At 45.4% G+C, this 18,168-nt stretch overlaps 1 protein-coding gene across 1 annotated transcript in view; it reads left to right on the forward strand.

The window, feature by feature from the left end:
- Positions 1-18,168, forward strand: part of LOC102110900 (peroxidasin homolog) — a 44,530-nt gene that overhangs the window by 1,513 nt on the left and 24,849 nt on the right. Inside the window, exons 2-4 of the mRNA XM_088064445.1 lie at positions 7,991-8,062; positions 15,808-15,879; positions 16,121-16,192. Of these exons, the coding sequence (XP_087920571.1) occupies positions 7,991-8,062; positions 15,808-15,879; positions 16,121-16,192 (216 nt within the window). The remainder of the gene's footprint in view (positions 1-7,990; positions 8,063-15,807; positions 15,880-16,120; positions 16,193-18,168) is intronic.

Genomic DNA, 18,168 nt, shown 5'->3' on the forward strand with positions numbered 1-18,168 from the left:
TTGTTTAAACCTAGATTTTATTGAGGGAAAGGTTTATTCCATTGGCTGAACTGAAGTATTTCTGAGATCATTGAAGCTTAATTCCTTTTCTCTATTTGAAATGAGGCAACGTTTGCTGTCACAGTGGAGCCTGAGTGTGTTTCTGCTAGATACCCTTCGAGTGCAGAGGGGGGAAGTTTACTGTGTCACCAACTCTTTCCCAGTTCTGGGATGGTGTGGTTCCAAGTTTCCTCTGGTAGCAGCACCCTTCATTCTCTGCACCACCTTGAGTGGGAAATTTGCTTTTAAAACATTAAAGAAATAGTGTAGGTGTGAGATATAAAAATTGCAATATTGCAAAGGAAGATGACTCTTCATGAACCAGTATTTTTTAAGGTGATTTATCCATTTTATGCTCTTTTACCACTGTCTGCATAATTTTAAGCAAACCACATATTGATGGTCAGAGATCCTCATAGACATAAAGACAGATGAGCCTGGTGAGTGCTCTGTGTTGGCAGATCATGGGCCTTTGTGTGGCAAGGAAAAATCCTGACTGTCGGGCTATCTTGAAGATCTAATGTATGCAAACGCATTTCCCTGCCAGCATCCCATTTATATCTGTTATAAATAGCATTTGAATAATTAAACTTTCTTTGAATTGTGGAAGATCAAGGAATGCTTCTTAACCAAGCCCTGACTTCTCCAGCTTTTTTGGTATGTTAGTGTTTCTCCTGGGAGAACCCTTGTGTCAGACTGAACATTTGGAATTATAGCAAGAATAGTCTTGATCACGGAGTTATTCTGAGCAGAAAATGTGGGATTGGGATATTTTCCACAGTTAATCTTTGGTGTGAACAGGACTGAGCCTGTGACTGCAGCTCCAGACGCGGATCCCAGGCTCCAGCTCGGTTCCCTCGAAGAACAGCTGCAGTTTCCAGATGGAGTTTGCTTTGAAGTTGGGAGTTTGGGACTTTCTGACCTCCATGACTCCGTGCCACCCTCTCTAAGAATCTTGGAAGAGTGGGGAAGTCTCCTAGCTGGCATAGGCTGTGCTTCCCCATTGGCAGATGGCCCCTGGGGCTGCAGCCAGCTGGCAGCACTCGGAGCCGCCCATCGCCTTCCCTGAGCGATGCTGGGATTGGCATGAAACCAGCTCCAGGATTGATGAGCTGTTACTGGCTCCTCTTGGGTCGCCATTTCCCTCCTCCCTTCCCAATCCCAGCTGGGTACAGCTGAGGATCTGGCCCAAAGTCTGGTTTTAGCAGTAGACTATTTATCTTTGGTAATGGAGTCTGCTTGCTTTAATCTGAGCAGGGACTGGGATGGCAGGAATGACCACGTGTACAGATAAGCCATAAAAATTCACGGTGTAGAACTGCAAACGTATTTTGGCTTGTGTCTGTTCAATTGGAACATGATTATCCAGATGTGGTCTGCTGCTTACCTCTGGGATTCAGGCAGTTCTTCCAGCCAGCAGCCCAAGGAAGGGAACAGCTGTGGAACATACACTCTGAAAATTTCAATAGGTCTTTAACCTTCGCAGCCATTTGTTCTGCAGTGTGACATTTAAAACAATAAGCTTCGAAACGTGTGGGCATGAGTAGAAGAAATCCATGGAAAGAAGTTCCCCTCTGGCTGGCAGCTAATGGATTGCAATCCAATTATCCATGGGTTATTCTTCTTTCTGCTTTATGCAGGGCACGTAATGAATGAGTCCTGCTGGAGAAACATAGCTGAGGGCTCAGGGCAGGATCTGGGATCTGAACACATCGCTGGCATGAACTGAAAGTGACCCAGTTGTTCACAGACCTGGTTGCTAATTGGGCAGTGTAAGCATGGCCAGCTTGACAAGTTTTGTTTCCCTTCCTCATTGGGCTGCTTTTGGTGCCTGCTCAGTTCCTCTCTTCCTCCCACAGGAGGAAGGCTGGAGTAGGAGAGGGTGTAGTTCTCTCAGTCTATTAATGAGCTCTCACATTTTGAGAAGGAATTTTATACATTTGTTGGGGAAAGGTTTACTAAGCAAATGAGTTCTTGGAAATGCTGCTCTGTTTGTGGTCTCTGTCGTGTGTTTTGGGTTGAAGAAGGGATTACTCATTTCCTCTCTGTGTGATAATCTTATATGCAGCCATTAAATGCACACCCACACATTCTGCATGTGCCAGGTAGAATCTCTTTCTGACTTCATTCACTATAGTGTTTAATCCTTATTAAACCTTCTAGAGGTGACCAAGAAGTTTATGTTCTATTTTTAGAAGTCTCTTCACTGGCAGGAAAATTGGGAAGGGAGGCATTTCAAATATATTTTCCTTCTAGAAAGGTTCCAGCATCTTTTGATGGAAGCATCCTAAGTCTTGTGATCGTATCTACCTTAGGTGTTTAAAATCCTGCTTTCACTGAACTTCCCAGTTCAGCATCTGGCTCCCACTTGAGTATTTGTATTTTTGTTGCCCTCATCTCATCCCTCTCCCCAGAGGGATACCAGGACTCTTTCCTGTGCTCTTTAAGGAGAAGTCAGTATTTTTTAGTGAAAGAATGTGTGTGTATTCTGGGTAAAAACTTTAATGATCATGCTCTTAAAAAAATGGGAGACTGACACTTAAACTACATATGACCCAATATTAAAGTGTTTATTTTACTTCCTCGGAATCAGGGCCAGAAAAAACTTCAGGAGGAGAGAATTTTTTCTTCCTCTGATGTAGGCAGTATCTTGGATAGATGGTATGAAGGAATTATGCATTAGGTTAAGGGAGTCATGCTGCCATGAATGCCCAAGAATAGACACAGATACCTTGGGTAGGATCAGACCCCTAATCTTCATCCCACTGCTAATAAGTAATAGCTCAAATTATCTAACATTGATGAATTCAGCATCTTTTTTATGTAATCTGCCTACTTGAATACATGTTCAGGACCAAAACTATGTTTTGGAGGTATTCCTTGTTCCTACCTTTCCTGGAAAGAGCTAAAGGGATGCCAGGTGGTGTTTGAAATGATTCTACCAGGAATGAGGTACCAGCAGATCCCTCCTGCCCTGGCACTGCCTTTCAGGTGTATCATTCCCACCAGCTTATGTGGACAGAAAAAGTGAGATCAAACCAGCTTGGTGCACTGGTTTATGGGTTTATACTGGTTTTATTGGCTGCTGGATTATGGACAAGTTCCTGCCCCAGCTGACGCAGAGAGAGCCCTTTCGAAAATCTGACTTCTGTCTGTGGGAGCTGAAATCTTAAAAAGCTGAGTTCAGGAATGCTTGTGGTAATTTCTTAATTAAAATCTAGTGTTCCTGAATCTTCAAAATAAGTGGTGTGGCAGTGCAGCAGGGAACCACGGCCCGTTCTGCAGAGTGAGGCTCCCTGCAGCTGCTCACTCTCCACTCTTTCAACCATGATCCCATCATTTCATTGCCTTGTATCTCCATGCTCAACATATTTTCCTTCCTCTTCAGTCTTTGAACAGTCAAATCTTGATGTCTTAAACTGGTAAGGCACAAAATAGCCAGGACTTGGAAAACCCCCAGCCCTGAGCCTCCCCATGGTCTCCTCATCTGCCTCGCAGGGCTGGCAGGGCTCAGCTGTCCATGTAAGGGGTTCTGGGATGAAGGCTGTCATTTATTAAAGCCATTTGGGGACTCGTGTGGGACAGGGACATTCCTGAGTTGGGGAACTGATGACAGTGAGTCTGGAAGGCTTCATTTCCATCTCAGCAAGGCAGTTTTCCCTTCCTGCCAGGACTGGAGTGGTTTGGCAGGACTGGGGAACCTGCAGAGCTGACTCTGATGTTGTGCAGATAAATGTGAGGAATGAGCATCTTTCTGATAAATGTCCTGGCTCTTCTTGTATAATGGAAACTTGAATTATAGGATATTTTTAGGATGTGTTTAGGATGTCTTTCATGCCCTTCCTTCCTCAGGAAACACTGGGAGGAACTTCAGCATCTCTGTAAAAGCACCTTCACTCTCGGTGTCACTGTTGGTAGTGATCGTGTGGCTGCCACTTCCCAACCAGTTCTGAGCAGAACCATCAGCATCACTGCTGTGCACAGCTTTGGGAACACAAAGGATTCTTCAATGAAACAAACCCAGTAATTTCCACAGAACTGCAGTAAAATGCCTCTTGTAGCTAATTATCTGCTTAGTTAACATAGTAATACATGAGTCTGTGAAAGCCTAAATAGATTAAACAGAAGTGGAAGTTTCTTGTAAAAGCCACTGATTGCTTTATATGCTAATCACTGATAATTATTTAACACAAGGCTTGCAGGGATGATTGTTCTGATAGCAGCTGAGAGGCTCAGACAGATTCAAGTGCCATTCTGTAAAAACCCATTTCCCCATCCATGTGCAGATTCTGGCATTCTTTGTAGCCTCTGTTAAAAATTCCCAAATTCAGAGAAGGTGATTTATTTCTGCAGCAGATCCTAGATTATCCACATATTCCAGGTCACTTTCCTGTCAGAGCACAAGGGTTTGGTGAGATTTTAAGCTGAACCAGTCAAACAGGCTCTGAGCAGAGGGATCTGTGTTGGGTGATGCTGCTGCCCCAAGCCTGCTCTCTGTGTGAAGGTGGAAGAGGATCCAGAATCCTTCAGCAGCAGCTGTTCCTTGTGGGAAGGTCATTTGTAAACCCAGACTGCCATCCTTGAAATCATGGGGGAGAGTTAAATAACAAGGGGTTATTTTTTCCCCCCATTTTTCGAATTCCCAGGTGGGAAGAAGCGGGCAGGAGGGAGGGAGCCCAGCTGCTGGGGCACGGGCAGCTGGGAGCGGCTGCCCTGGGAGAGGATCCGTGGCCAGTCCCTGTGAAAAAAACACATTTGTTCCCGAAAAGAAACGTAAATTTCCAGAGTGAGTGCCCTGGGAATAGAGAGGAACAAGCATTTCTGTGTGAGAGGAGACAAACTCTGTTGGGAATGTTCTCAATCAAACACATGCAAGGCAGGGAATTCCCAGTGCAGCCCTTGCTAAGGCAAGGTCTGGAGTAAAAACACTACAGATGAGCCAAAGTATTTGGGTTTTGGAATGTGCAAGTTCCTCTGCATGCCCATTTCTTTGCTGCACAGGGACATCAACACTGGTACCTTTTAATGCTGTCTGGGTACAGGGAGCAGAATAGCCTGGTCCATCCTCCAGGGCAGGATCCATCTAACTAAACCATGTGTGGCTAATGCCTGTCTCTTCTGAAGTCCACTGGGTGTTTTATGAGCCTTGCTAATTGAGATATTAAAAAAAAAAACAACACCCCTGTCTTCACCCTGGCTTCAGTTTCAGCCAGTGACTATTTGCCCTTTCTATTTGTAGCAATTTCCTGCCACAGTTATTGTATCTATGGTTAAAGAAGCAAATTCAGTTCTTTTCATTGTCATGTTTTCTAGACTTCATATCATTCCCATTGCTTTCTTTTGGATTCTCTCCAGTTATTTCACATAATTTCTTGAAATGAAGTGCTCAGAGAAGAGATGCAGTGTTTCTGCTCCATTTTTGTCTGTGGGGAAAGCTGTTGCCTTTGTGATGGAGAGCAAACCAAAAAGAACTTTGCAAGGACTGAAAGACAGCTGGGGTCCAGAGAATCATCTAAAGGCCTTACCTGGAACAGAAAACAGAAGAAAAATTAAAATATTTCATTAAAATAATGAGCTAAGCTTCATTACATGCTCCTTGGGGGTGGTGTAGTTTAAAAAGAACTTTAGTTCTGTGTAGTTTAAAGGACTGCAGTTGTCTTGGTTCATTAAAATGCTCAGAGGCTTTCTGTCCCCACCTGCAGCCTGTGACCTGAAGTTGGATTTTACACTTCATTGCTTGTTCCCTGCTGCCTTCCCTGAGCATCACCAGCTCCAGCCCTGACCCCTGTGTGTTCCTCCCATGTATTTGTAATGTTCCCCATTACCTGCAGCCAGCTGCCTGGACTAATTACAGGGCCCTTTACAACCCCCTGGGGCAGCAGGGTTGGTGTTTGTGCATTTTGGGTATAAATCAAGTTTGCATTTCTTCACCTTTTTTCCTGCTCTAGTCCTTCCTCATTTCCTTTTAACAAGGCTGGGGAGAAGAGGCAGCAGGCTGTGCTGTCACTGCTGCCAGTGTTTAATTGTTTGGCTTTATGGTGGCTGCCATTGCCTCAAAAAATCCATCAAGATACCCTCAAATTCACATTGTCGGGGAAGAAGGATATGGAAGGATTCTTCCTCTGAGAAGAGGGGAAAGAAATGCACATTTGAAGCAATGCAAGCTAAGCCAAACTCACCTAAAAATGTCAGAGGTGATCCTTTGGGACTGCAGCTTGCAGTGGACAAACAGAGGAGGTGAATTACAATTAGAGATATTGGGGTTTTTAAATAATGTGAAGCTGTGTTTCTTTCTGTGCTCTAATTCTTCTCTGTGCAATATTTACCACGGAGAGAGGTGAAAGATTTCTCTCTATATTAGACTTTTGAATCCTTTGGTCAAAGTGGAAAAGTTAAAGGGAAAAAAAACCACAACAGGAAAAACAACTTCCACTGGCCCAGGTGCTGTTGCATTCAGTGATAACAAAGGGGTAACAAGGCAGAGATCTGATATTTCAGTGTAATTTAAGTAAAACTGCCTTGCATTATCTGCCTAAAAAGTAAGTTTATTATGAAATTTTTAGCATAGAATGACTACCTTTTATAAACCATTAAGCTAAAGAGATATTACATCTTGGGGCAATGGTTTTAAACTGAAAGAAGTCAGGTTTACATTAGATATTAGGCAGAATTCTTTTACTCAGAGGGTGTTGAGGCTCTGGCACAGGTTACCCAGAGAAGCTGCCTCATCCTTGCAAGTGTCCAGGGCCAGGTTAGATGGGGCTTGGAGCGACCTGGGACAGTGGAAGGTGTCCCTGCCCGTGGCAGGGGGGCAGGATGAGATGAACTTTAAAAACGCTTCCAACTCAAGCCAAACTGTGATTCTATGATTCCAGGACTTTAAAATCAAACCAGCTTTACTCAATGTGAAGCCTCTTCCTCTTGCTCCAAGCTGTTTCAGCCCCCTGGGGTCCTCAAATTCCATTTGGGGTTTCCTGCAATGACTGCACCTCTTTCAAATTTGAATTTTATAAATGCCACAATTCCTGTTGATGCCTGCCTCAGAACAATTGTTGAATTTGCACCCATTTGTAGAATCCTTGTTTTAAACTCTGCTTCCAAGTGTGACTTTACCACCAGAATGGGCAACTCGTGCTTTTTTTCCTCTTAAAGCAAATGCCCTTAAAAGGCTGCCTTAAACTGAAAAAATAGTGTAGTATTCCCTAAATGTGATAGATCAAGTGGTGCAGGAGAAAAAAATCCCCTTCATTGTGTGCTTTGGACAGAAACTTGCAGCAATCTGTTTGTCAGCCTTTTGTGATTTGTTATAATACACTGGGCCACGCAAGGTGCCAAATCAATGCACGCTCCCTATAGAAGTGTTTCTCCTTGTTTAACCAGGTTAAAGCACTTAGCTCTTATTTCATTATCCCATTAGCAATCCAAACCCCATGTTTTTGGGTTCCAAGCTGATGTAGTTCCATGGGCAGCCCTTGAAATTTGCCAGAATCCCCTGGACTCCAGTAATTCTAATTGAAGTTGGCACAGATTTGAAATACAGGCAGCGATAAGCTGTTGTAAGTCTTGGAGCATTGCAGAGCAAAATGGGAAATTCTTACTATGTGAGGTTATTTGAGCAGATTTAACCATTTTAGGGCAAAGATAGTTTTAGTAGGGAGCTAAATTATGGGTCCATGTGATGATGTGAGTTCCTCTACAAATCAGGATGAGATGCAAGAGTAATTGCATGTGAACTTGGTGTGTTTTGCTGCAGGCTTTTTCTCTGGTGCTCATGGCAATGATCCCTTGAGTCCTTTTAGTGTCTGTTTTTTATGAAATTAGAATAAAGAGTTTTCTGACTGTAGGCTTGTCCCAGCTACTGTCTGACTTTGCAGACAAGAGCAGACCCCAACCATTGTCCCCGCTCCTCCACTCCCTTCCCTGGTCTAACGATTATATCCTCTGCTTTTAGAGATTTACGCTTCAACCACATCAAGGAGATACAACCTGGAGTCTTCAGAAGACTGAAGAACCTCAACACACTGTAAGTTACACTCCAAGGGTATCCACTTATTACTTGTGTTAGTGCTGTCCCCTAAGATGGCTTAAAGGTGGCCTTGGGCTTTTATTTATTTCAGTCAAGTTGTGCATATCCAGCCAAAGCTTTAAAATTCCCTCTGTTCCACCTGTGTCATGTTTCTTACCTTTTTTTATTTAAATGTGGAGTTTAATAACTTTCATTTTTCACAATTAACCCCTCTTTTTAAAAATAAAATATGATGACCTCTAGCACTGACTGAGGATGTTTGAGCAGGTATGGCTTTAGAGTAGCCCATAAAGGAAATTCTCACCTGGGATCAAGACAGTGGAAGGATGAATTAAAATTCTTCCTTTCCATGGTCTTCTCTAACGCATGAACAACATCAGTTGCTCTATGTGACTTTGACTGGGCATCCTTCAAATTCCATCTTACCCTATGCCTTGCCCTAAAAGAGATGCCTACATCCACCCTACTCCAGGTAGGAATGGGGGTAGAAAGCTGCCCCTCCAGCCTTGTATCCCACTCCCACACCACTGCACAGGCTGCTGCACTAGCAGCTCCTCACTCTTGGGAGCCTCTGCTCATTCTGGCTGCTGCTGGGCTGAGGGTTTGGAGACAGATCTGAGTGCATCTGCACCCCGCAGCCAAGGGGCTGCAAACACAGCAGCTCCCAAATCAGAACCAGAAGCTGTGTCAGCACAGCACTGTGCTGGATGCACTCGGGCTCTTGAGACTCAGATCTAATTATCTGAGCTGTGACATGGTGCTAACAGCAGTAGGATATCCAGGTCCAAGCTGGAATTCCTCAATCAAAACAGCTCCTTTGGGAACCTGACAGATGTTCATACATGCATGGTCCCAAATGGAAACAGAAAGTTTAGGTAGCTTTTTTCTGTCTGGCCTTGAGTGATCTGAAGTGTCTGATCCCGTGGAGCTGAAGGAAGGCAAACCTGGGCAATGAGGCATTCAGTCAACTCTAAGTAGTTGTTGGAAAAGTGGGATTACAGCAGGACTTTATTATTGAGACCTGCTGAAGTGTTATCTTTGAAAAATCAGCATTTGCCAAAGATTGGTTCACTCTGTGTGGGACTGAGTGGCCAAGCCATGATGCAGGATGCTGCAGAGTACCCTGGCTGTGGCCCAGCACAGGTTGTCATCAAGTGGGCTGCTCAAAAACTTTATTGCCACTGGTGCTGTTCATCCAGAACAGCCCAGGTTAGTCTCTCAGACAGGACCGTGGGGTACTTAAATTGCCTAAAATAATAGAGAAGAAAGGATGCTTTGGATGGATTTCCATCATTTGAGATAGGGTCAGATATGGTGAGAAATGAGAAAAAAATATCTATAGAGATAATAGAGGACAAGTCTGCAGGGTTTTGTCTTATCACAAAGCTCTGCTGAGGCCTCTTGATCTCCAGCCCTGCTCTTCCACCCCTGGAGCTCTCCTGAGTCAGGGAACAAAGGGTTCCAGATGATGTCACCTCGCTGCAATGCAGGCAGATGTTTGGCAGCAGCTCCCAGGACCACCAGGAGAGTTTCAGCAGAGCCCTGGGGAAAACGAGGATGCTGGCAGGGCTTCACTGGGAGAGATGCTCCAGCCAACCTGCTGAGCTTTGTAAGGGCTCCCAGTTCCTGCCCTGACAGCACCCTGGACTGGGCAGGTCTCTGACCTGGGCAGGACTTTTGCTTCTGTCTTCTGCATAGAGGTAGATTCAGACAGAGCCTGACTGAGGGGAAGACCTGTCTCTCTCTAACACCTGTTTGTGATCCATGATTTTCTCCAGTTCTTTTCCCTTTCTGTCTCCACACTCTCCTGGACAGAGATCTCAAGGACAGCAAGTCCATGAGCAAATTCTAGAGGGAATAGGCAGGAATGTACCCCCTGGCATCCCTGATCTCGTGATTTGGGATGCCAGGGTAGCAAGAACAATGTGTTTTCACAGGGGGTGGGCAGACACCCCTGATTTCCCTAAACAATGTCCCATGGCTGTCATCAGAGCTGGAATACCGGACCAGGTGAAACACGGCTCTAACAAAATACTGCATTTATATGTTTGGGTTCTGAAAATCAACCTGATTTGCCAAGGAAACCTTTCCATTTAGACAGTACTTATGCTTAGTTGTATTTCCTGCTCTGGCCAGCAGACTGGAACACTCAGTTTTTCTCACACTTGTAGCAGTTAATTCCCACGGCTGAGGAGCTTGATAACTGGCTGAGAGAACATTGGACTTCACACTCCTGAAGCAGATTTCTCACCAGGAAATTTGGTTTGTCCAATTCCCACATCAAAACTAACAAGAAGTGAAGAATTTGCTGATGTTTCTTAGATGGTAAATTTTGCCTGAGGACTTAGATAGCTTTTCAAGTGATAAAGAGAATAAATCCTTTAAAATCCCTGAGAGACTTCCTGGGAAAATTTGTCCAGAAAGTTTGAAGTGAGAGGTTTGGAGGATAGAATAGATCAGGTTCCATGTGCAGGGCTTTGAGCTTGCAGCTTTCTGCCATTGAATTTAAATAAATCTTCCTTAAGCAAATAAATGTTTTTTAAAAGAGCATTTTCCACTAATGGTAGAGGAAGAGCAACAGATTCTGGTGAAGCTTCTGTTCTCCATCTCCTTTGGGGCAGGGTGGCTGTTCTGTGTCCAAGTTTGACAGTTTATAAACCACCCTGAAAAGGAAACCTTTGTAGCCTGTGCTGGATGCAGGGAAGTGGTTGAGAGCCTCACAGGAGAGGAGCCTGTGTGGATGTCCAGTGGGGCTATTCAACAGTTCAAACCCTCCCCTGGCTCCTCTCTGCTTTCCTCTGGTGTGGGAGATTTGATAAATCACAGAACACTACTTTAACATTAAAAACAGGAGCCCTGTTTGTGGAAGAGACGCAGTCACTGTTTGCTTCCAGCCGGGGACTCCTGGTACAGCACCACAGGTAGTGAGCAGATATCCTAAATCCTGCACCACTGGGAACCTCCTTGTTGGCTGTGTGCAGCTGGAGAACTTCTCTTGGGCTGAACATATCAGAGAGTGGTTAAGATTTCCTCATCCCCTCCTATTGGCTCTGCTCTGTTCCCATCTGTGCAGATGGTGCTGTGTGTTTTTAAACTCTTAGTGTGTACCCTTGGTATTAAAAAAAAAGAAGAGAAGAGAAGAGAAGAGAGAAGAGAAGAGAAGAGAAGAGAAGAGAAGAGAAGAGAAGAGAAGAGAAGAGAAGAGAAGAGAAGAGAAGAGAAGAGAAGAGATGAGAAGAGAAGAGAAGAGAAGAGAAGAGAAGAGAAGAGAAGAGAAGAGAAGAGAAGAGAAGAGAAGAGAAGAGAAGAGAAGAGAAGAGAAGAGAAGAGAAGAGAAGAGAAGAGAAGAGAAGAGAAGAGAAGAGAAGAGAAGAGAAGAGAAGAGAAGAGAAGAGAAGAGAAGAGAAGAGAAGAGAAGAGAAGAGAAGAGAAGAGAAGAGAAGAGAAGAGAAGAGAAGAGAAGAGAAGAGAAGAGAAGAGAAGAGAAGAGAAGAGGAGAAAGTAGAAGGGAGAGTGAGATAAAAAAACCCCTCTTGTATGGCATCCACAACCCCCCCAGCTCCAGGACAGCTGTTTTGCTGCAGTTTGCCATCACTTGCTGTGTGGCTGAAGCCAGCATTAGCTCAGAGCAGGTGCTGGGAGAGAGAGGAAACACTGTGTGCCCATGGTGAGGCACAGCCTCTCACTGCTTTCCAGCTTTTGCTCCTTTAGGTCATTTCTGGGTGGGGATGGATGATGACACCTCTGAGAAGCTTCTCCTTATGTGTTCCCACAGGAGTCAGCACTGCCCTGTTAACCCCTTTGGTTCATTGCTGTATTTTCAAACCACAGCCAAAGGGTGGCAGCTCCTTGGGTCTCTCCAGCACCATCCATAGGAATGTCCAACCCAGGGACCAAAGTTTCTAAACGTGCCCGGTGTGTATTTTGTTCTTCCTGAGGCAGGAGAACAGGGACTCTGCAGGGACATTGCTTGTGCCTCTGCCTGGCCCTCTGCCCAGTCACTGCTCACATCATATTTCTTCTCTCTTTGCTCAGGTGGGAGCAAAACACTCCTGGTGAGCCCTGCAGCTCTGCTTTGGGTGCTGCTGGTGAAGAGTATCAGGGTGAACAGAGTAGTAACGTGGAGTTTCTGTATTTACCCTCTAGTAACTCCTGAGAGAATGTGTTCCTGCCAGCGAGGAGGGGATGTCAGAGCCTGCTTGGATCTCAGAACAGAAGTTTCTCCCTTAAATATGGGAAATGGCTATTCCAGATCGTTCTTTCAACAAGGGGGAATGTGTGGTTGAACATAAAACTCACTTTTTCTCCCCCTCTAAATGCACTACGTGATGATTTCTATTAATGGCGTGAGGAAAAAAATAGCTGTTTTGTCACAATGACTGCAGCATGTGGTTTGTCAAATGAAAAGAGGAAAGAGAACATGGTTTGAGTCTGAATTCTGTCCTGTCACATCATTTAATACATTCTTCAAAACAGAAAGCACTCATTTAATGCAACTTAAGCCTGTGCCTGGCAACCTGGAGTGAGGAAGGAGAAAGGAGAGGCAGTCAGGACATAAAACCTAGAGGAAACTGAATGTAAAACGTTCTCTTTGTGAATCTGGGCCAGATCTCATGGTGCTTGTACATCTCAAACATCCCAGAAGGGTTTTGCAGGAATAAAAACTGTGTGATTGCATTCTCTTACTCGTGTGGAGTCCAATTCATGGGGCATGAAGGGGAGTGCCCCATCCTATTGCTAGGAAACTTGCTTCTGACACTTTTAATTTAGCCTGTTTTACTACAGGGTCTGCTTAAGATAATGATAAGTGATAATTATCTTCCCAGCCTCTGTCCTTCAGAGCATTTACTCCCAGCAGATCTGGGATCTCAGCTTTCAGTCCTCTAAGGGCAGCAGGAATTTGGGCATTTTTGCTATGGGCAGCAGCTGGGGCTGATAGCCAGGCCATGCCAGGATTTTGCACACTTCTCTGCCTGGGTGAATTGCACAGGAGTCAAGGAGCAGATGGCTGTGCAGGAGCCGTCCAAAGTCTTTCTAGGAGCCAGATGTGCTGCCTTGTCCATGGATTTCTCTGAAAGCAGAATTTTGGAATAAGTGGGCTATTTTATGGACTTCATCATTATCTCACTTGCAAATGTTTCCCAGGACTTATCCTTCTATTACAATGGGGAATCCTGAGACAGGAAGCAGAGATGGCTTCTTCCATGCAGTTTTTATTCTAAAATCAGGCAATGAACAAATTTTTAAGTATCAGACGATGAGATAAGAGCCCTGTGTACTGCTTGCCATCTGAACTTCCAGGATTCATCTCATTTGGCTGGGTCAGTGCTTACACTGCCTCAAACTGTACAAAACAGCCAAGACAACAAAACACAGTTGGATAATGTTTTTAAATAGCCCCAAAACACAGCCAGACAACATAATGCAATTTGAAATCCCAGTGGAGATCAGTCCTGGTCTGAACTCTGAGCATTAAAGATAACAATCAGCGAAGGGCTCCAGACCGTGCTGCTGCGTGGGGCTGCTCAGGCTGTTGGTGTGACCCTGCTCACCTGGTCACTGTCACCTGTCCCCTGGGAGGCAAATGGCCAGTGCCAGGTGTGGGACAGGTGCTCACATAACCCATTGTGTGCTCAGAAGTGGGGCCAAGGATCAGATAAAAGAGATCGAGCTGCCTTCATCCTGCTCTGGCCAGAGATGAAAGCTGATAGAGGAGGGGAGGGAAGCACTGCTGGTGCCTGTGTTGTCCTTGTCCTGCGGGCAAATAGACAAAAGCCCTCTCCCACACTGCTCTCAGGCAGTTATTTCCAGCCCTTGGGTGTTCAGTCATCAAATAAATTTTTGGGTTGATGCTCAGGGACGGTATTTCCACTCAGCATAGCTGGCTGTCAAAGCGGGATCGTGTGTTCCAAGGACTTGACATCATTTTTGCATCCTTATGAGTGAGCCCGGGCTGTTTGACCTCAGCTGTGTGTATGGAGCCATTGCTTCCAGCTGTGCAGGAACTTTCCAGCTGTCTCTGCCTTACCCTCTCCAGGCTGCCTGTGCCCAGCCCTGTGCAGTCTGGCCCCCACACCCGTGGTATCAGGGCAGCTCATCCAGGGGGGATACTCAAATCCAGGATAAGAAGGGCTTTTCCCAACCCCTCATTACCTGACTTCCAAAGCTGTTTGCTCTTGAGTTTCTCACATGATTCTCCACCTGAGAAAAAGCTAGTGGAAAGCTGGTGTGGCTCAGGTGCCTGGAGAGATCTTGTGAAGCTGCCATCACATGTGTGTGCTTCTGACGTCTTTTATCTCTTCTGTCATCCCTGAGATGTTTGATTTTACCTTCATCTTCTTTTCCCAAAAGTTTTTTACCATTTCTCCCCATCTCTTTGTCTTTTCTCTCCATCCTTTACCTACACAAATTGTTTTTGCCCAGGAAAAGACCTTGGCTTGTAATGACAGAGGATGGCTGCTCTTTTTTCTCCAGAAAGGCAGGGCAGAAGACTGGATTTTACTGCTGGGAAAGTGCTGAATTGTCTTCTCACCTGCTGCCTGGTGGCTGATCATTCCTGAGGAGCAGAACTATGGCAAAAATGAACTTGCAAAATGCACATCCAGTGCATGTATTGAATGTGACACAACGTTGTAAGGTCTGGCTGCTTGCACAGACAATTGCTGTTTTCCCTGCGACACCTGAAAAAGAAATCCTTGCAGTTCACAGTCACAGATTCCTTCTCTGCCCACAACTCCATTGAGGAATTTTAAAAATTCCTGTGGCTGGTGAATTCCTTGCTCTGGGCTATTCAGCTGTAAAAGCTCCACCAGCTCTGGGCTTTATCAGTGGGGCACCACCGCGAGAGACCCGTGGGAGTGCGGCCGGGCAGCCACGGGGAATAGCTAAACTTGGTGTATTAGGGAGCTATTTATAAGAGATTTATTGTGTTTTCTCAGTGTTGGGCTTGGCAGGGGCTGCAGGGGAGCTGTGCAGGGCTCAGCTGTGTGGTTACACTGCTGCACAGCGTGGCTCTTACAGAGCTGGACTGTTCCTGGTCACTGGACCCCAGTTGCTTGCAGAGTCATGGCAACTGCACACACAAGTCACACACGCCTTCCTAGTGCCATGTGGTCCAGAGGTTTTGTATTAAAATCTGGCACAAGGCTCCTGAGATTGAAAGAGGTTCTCTCTGAGCAGCCTCAGGAGTCAAAGTTGAATTTATTTCGTTCTCATTTGTGGGTATCAGTTACAAAGTGATCAGAGTAAATTAGTGTTTTATGGCTCCTGTAACTCCAGTGGGAACTGGTATTTTAAACTGCATTTGTACTTCTAAAAACTGGCCCTGCACTCCCCTGCTCACTCGTTGAACACAACCAGGAACCTCCAAAACCCATTGTGATTGTACAAGAGTGGCAGCAGTGACTTAATATCTCAATCCTCACTGTTTCTTTCTGCCTGTCTCCCTTCCCCTCATCCCTTTCCTGGAAAAAATAGTCACTTTGGGGTGAAAACTGTGGCAAAAGGTAAGGAAAATACTTTGAATACTACAATATTTGAAGTACTTGGACTCTGTGGGTGAGAAGCCTTCTCACTGCCTTGGCTGATATGAGTACCATAATTTTGACTTGCTAACCCCTTTATATCTTAAATTCTGTGACACCTGGGCTCAGAATTTTTCAGTGGGCATCCAAGAACAGAATTGTCACAAATATCACATGTGCTGACTTCACCAGCTGTGTTTTTCTTCTTGATTTGAACAGGCTGCTGAACAATAACCAGATAAAACAAATCGTGAGAAGATCCTTTGAAGATCTGGAGAACCTGAAATACCTGTGAGTTGGCAGCTCAATAATTTCTTAGCCTCTTTAAAATCTAACAATCCACTTTTAACATTTGCCAGTCAGGGATGTACTGTGTGTTTGGAATTCAGTGTCAGAGGTATAAAACATTGCCCTTGAATCCAGGCAGAAAGCTCTGCTTTGGGTTGAGGGTCATTGCTGATTTCTGTGACTTTTTAGAATGCAGCTGCTGATCAGTTGGCCTAATGCTGTTTCCTTTCTCTCCTCTTGAAAGCTACCTTTATAAAAATGAAATCCAGAGCATCCAGCAACATGCCTTCCATGGGCTGCACTCCCTGGAGCAGCTGTAAGTACAGATGAGCCTTGTTTGCACGCTGTGCTCCCTGGCTTGGAGAGCAGCAGGCACTTAGCGAGGGGTAGGATGAAGCTTCTGCTCTTGTATCATCCAGATTTGCCAGACTACACTGGGTCCATTTGAAAACAGCTGTTCTGAGTATTGGTTTTGGTTGGTTAGCACTGAGGTCTCCTCCTGCTGGTGTTCCATATGTTTTCTCCTGCCCCTAAACCTCTGGAGCATAGGAAGACCCCAGCTGTGTTTCTGATGGCCTTTACTTCCAAGGACCTTATGATGGGAGGAGAGGGGAGTCTGCAGGAGGGCTGGAAGCTGAAGGCAGCTGCTCTGCTGGGTTTGTGTCTGGGGCTTCCTCGAGCAGAGAGTCAGATCTGCTCCCTGACTTAAACTGAGGGTGCTGGTTGAGTTTCTCTCTCAGCCAAAGCTGTGCTGGGAACGAATGGATGAAGCTGAGAGCTGGGGGAGCCGGGTATTGCTGGGAGCTACCAGGATGAAGGTGCTCCCATGCCTCAAAACATCTGGAAATTGCAGTGGGGGAAGATGATGGATCCAAACAAGCCCACTAATGTCCTTCCCTCAAGGCACTCTGTGCTGAATCTGGGATGGAGGGAGCCTCCTGTGTTTTCCTGGCAGCTGGAGTCCATCACAGTGACACTCCCAACAGCCCCCATTTGCTTCCCTTCTGCGAACGGCAAAACTCTGCTGTTTATCCAAAGAAGTTTTGTTTTTTGACTCTTAGTGTACCACTCTTGAGGTGAGATGGACAAACTGAAGTCTGGCTCTTCTGAAGTGCCTTCCTAAACTGGGACTGGGTTTTTCTTACTTGTGACTGGGGGAGAGAGTGTGAGCTTGGATATTTGAATCATACATGGAATGGTTTGGCTTGGAAGGGATCTTAGAGCTCATTTCATTCCAACCCATCCATGGGCAGGGACACCTTCCACTATCCCAGGCTGTTCCCAGCCCCATCCAACCTGGCCTTGGACACTTCCAGGGATCCAGGGGCAGCCACAGCTTCTCTGGGCAACCTGTGCCAGGGCCTGACCACCCTCACAGGGAAGATTTTCTTCCTAAAGATTTATTCTTCCTTAATAACTGCAATATAGGAATTACTTGTATCATTGGAGAATAGGGACCAAAGGCCTAATTCCTGGATTGTTCCCAGCCACAACGTTTATAGGGCTGGAATGTAACCAAGGATTTTGCTGTAAAAGGAATAGGATCCAGCTTGTTCTCTAAGTTGACAGCACAAGAGGACAGAGCATCGTTGGAAATTTCAGGCAATCCTAAGAATAGGTGTGCCACCAAGCTTGTGTACAGTGTGGTTTTTCATCAGCCAGCTCAGCAAGGATGCCTGGGAGAAAATTTAGGAAGCTGAAACTGGCTCTAAGCTGACCTTAGAGAGCTGGTGCTGCCCACAGGGATATTTGAGCAGTGAGCGTTCCAGACTTGATGTCACGAATAAAAGAAAAAAAAAAAACAACAAACCCACAAAACCAACAAACAACCCGCTGAAAATCCCATCTGTTTTCAATCCCAGGCAGGCTTAGCTCCAGAAGAAATAGCTTTGCTCAAACCCTACCCCATTTTCCTGTCCCCCACAAGCCAGCTTTTCAAGAAATAGTATAACCCGATTGATGGACAGGATCAGATGCTTTCCTCAAGGTCCAAAGCAATCTCAGCAGCCATCTGAGGCTGATTAGAGCACATCCCTGTCTTCCCCACTGCGACCCTCCAGTGCAGAATCTGAGTCACCCTCTCCCAGTTTGTGCTTTGATACTGGACCATTTATCATGAATCCTTCCATTACAAATCAAACAGCCATGTGGAGGCTTAGGCAATTATTTCTCAATGCAGTCAGCTACAATAGCAGAATGAGTATTTGTAGATCTGTGATTAATCTGTGTCTGCTGTGAAATTTATGCCTGTGTAAAATAAAGGGGAACAGTTTAGGCAATTTGGGGACTGTA

Source organism: Pseudopodoces humilis, chromosome 19 (genome assembly GCF_049639895.1).
Source record: "Pseudopodoces humilis isolate 2021_Gansu_Grassland_sample_001 chromosome 19, ASM4963989v1, whole genome shotgun sequence".
NCBI classification, from domain to species: domain Eukaryota; kingdom Metazoa; phylum Chordata; class Aves; order Passeriformes; family Paridae; genus Pseudopodoces; species Pseudopodoces humilis.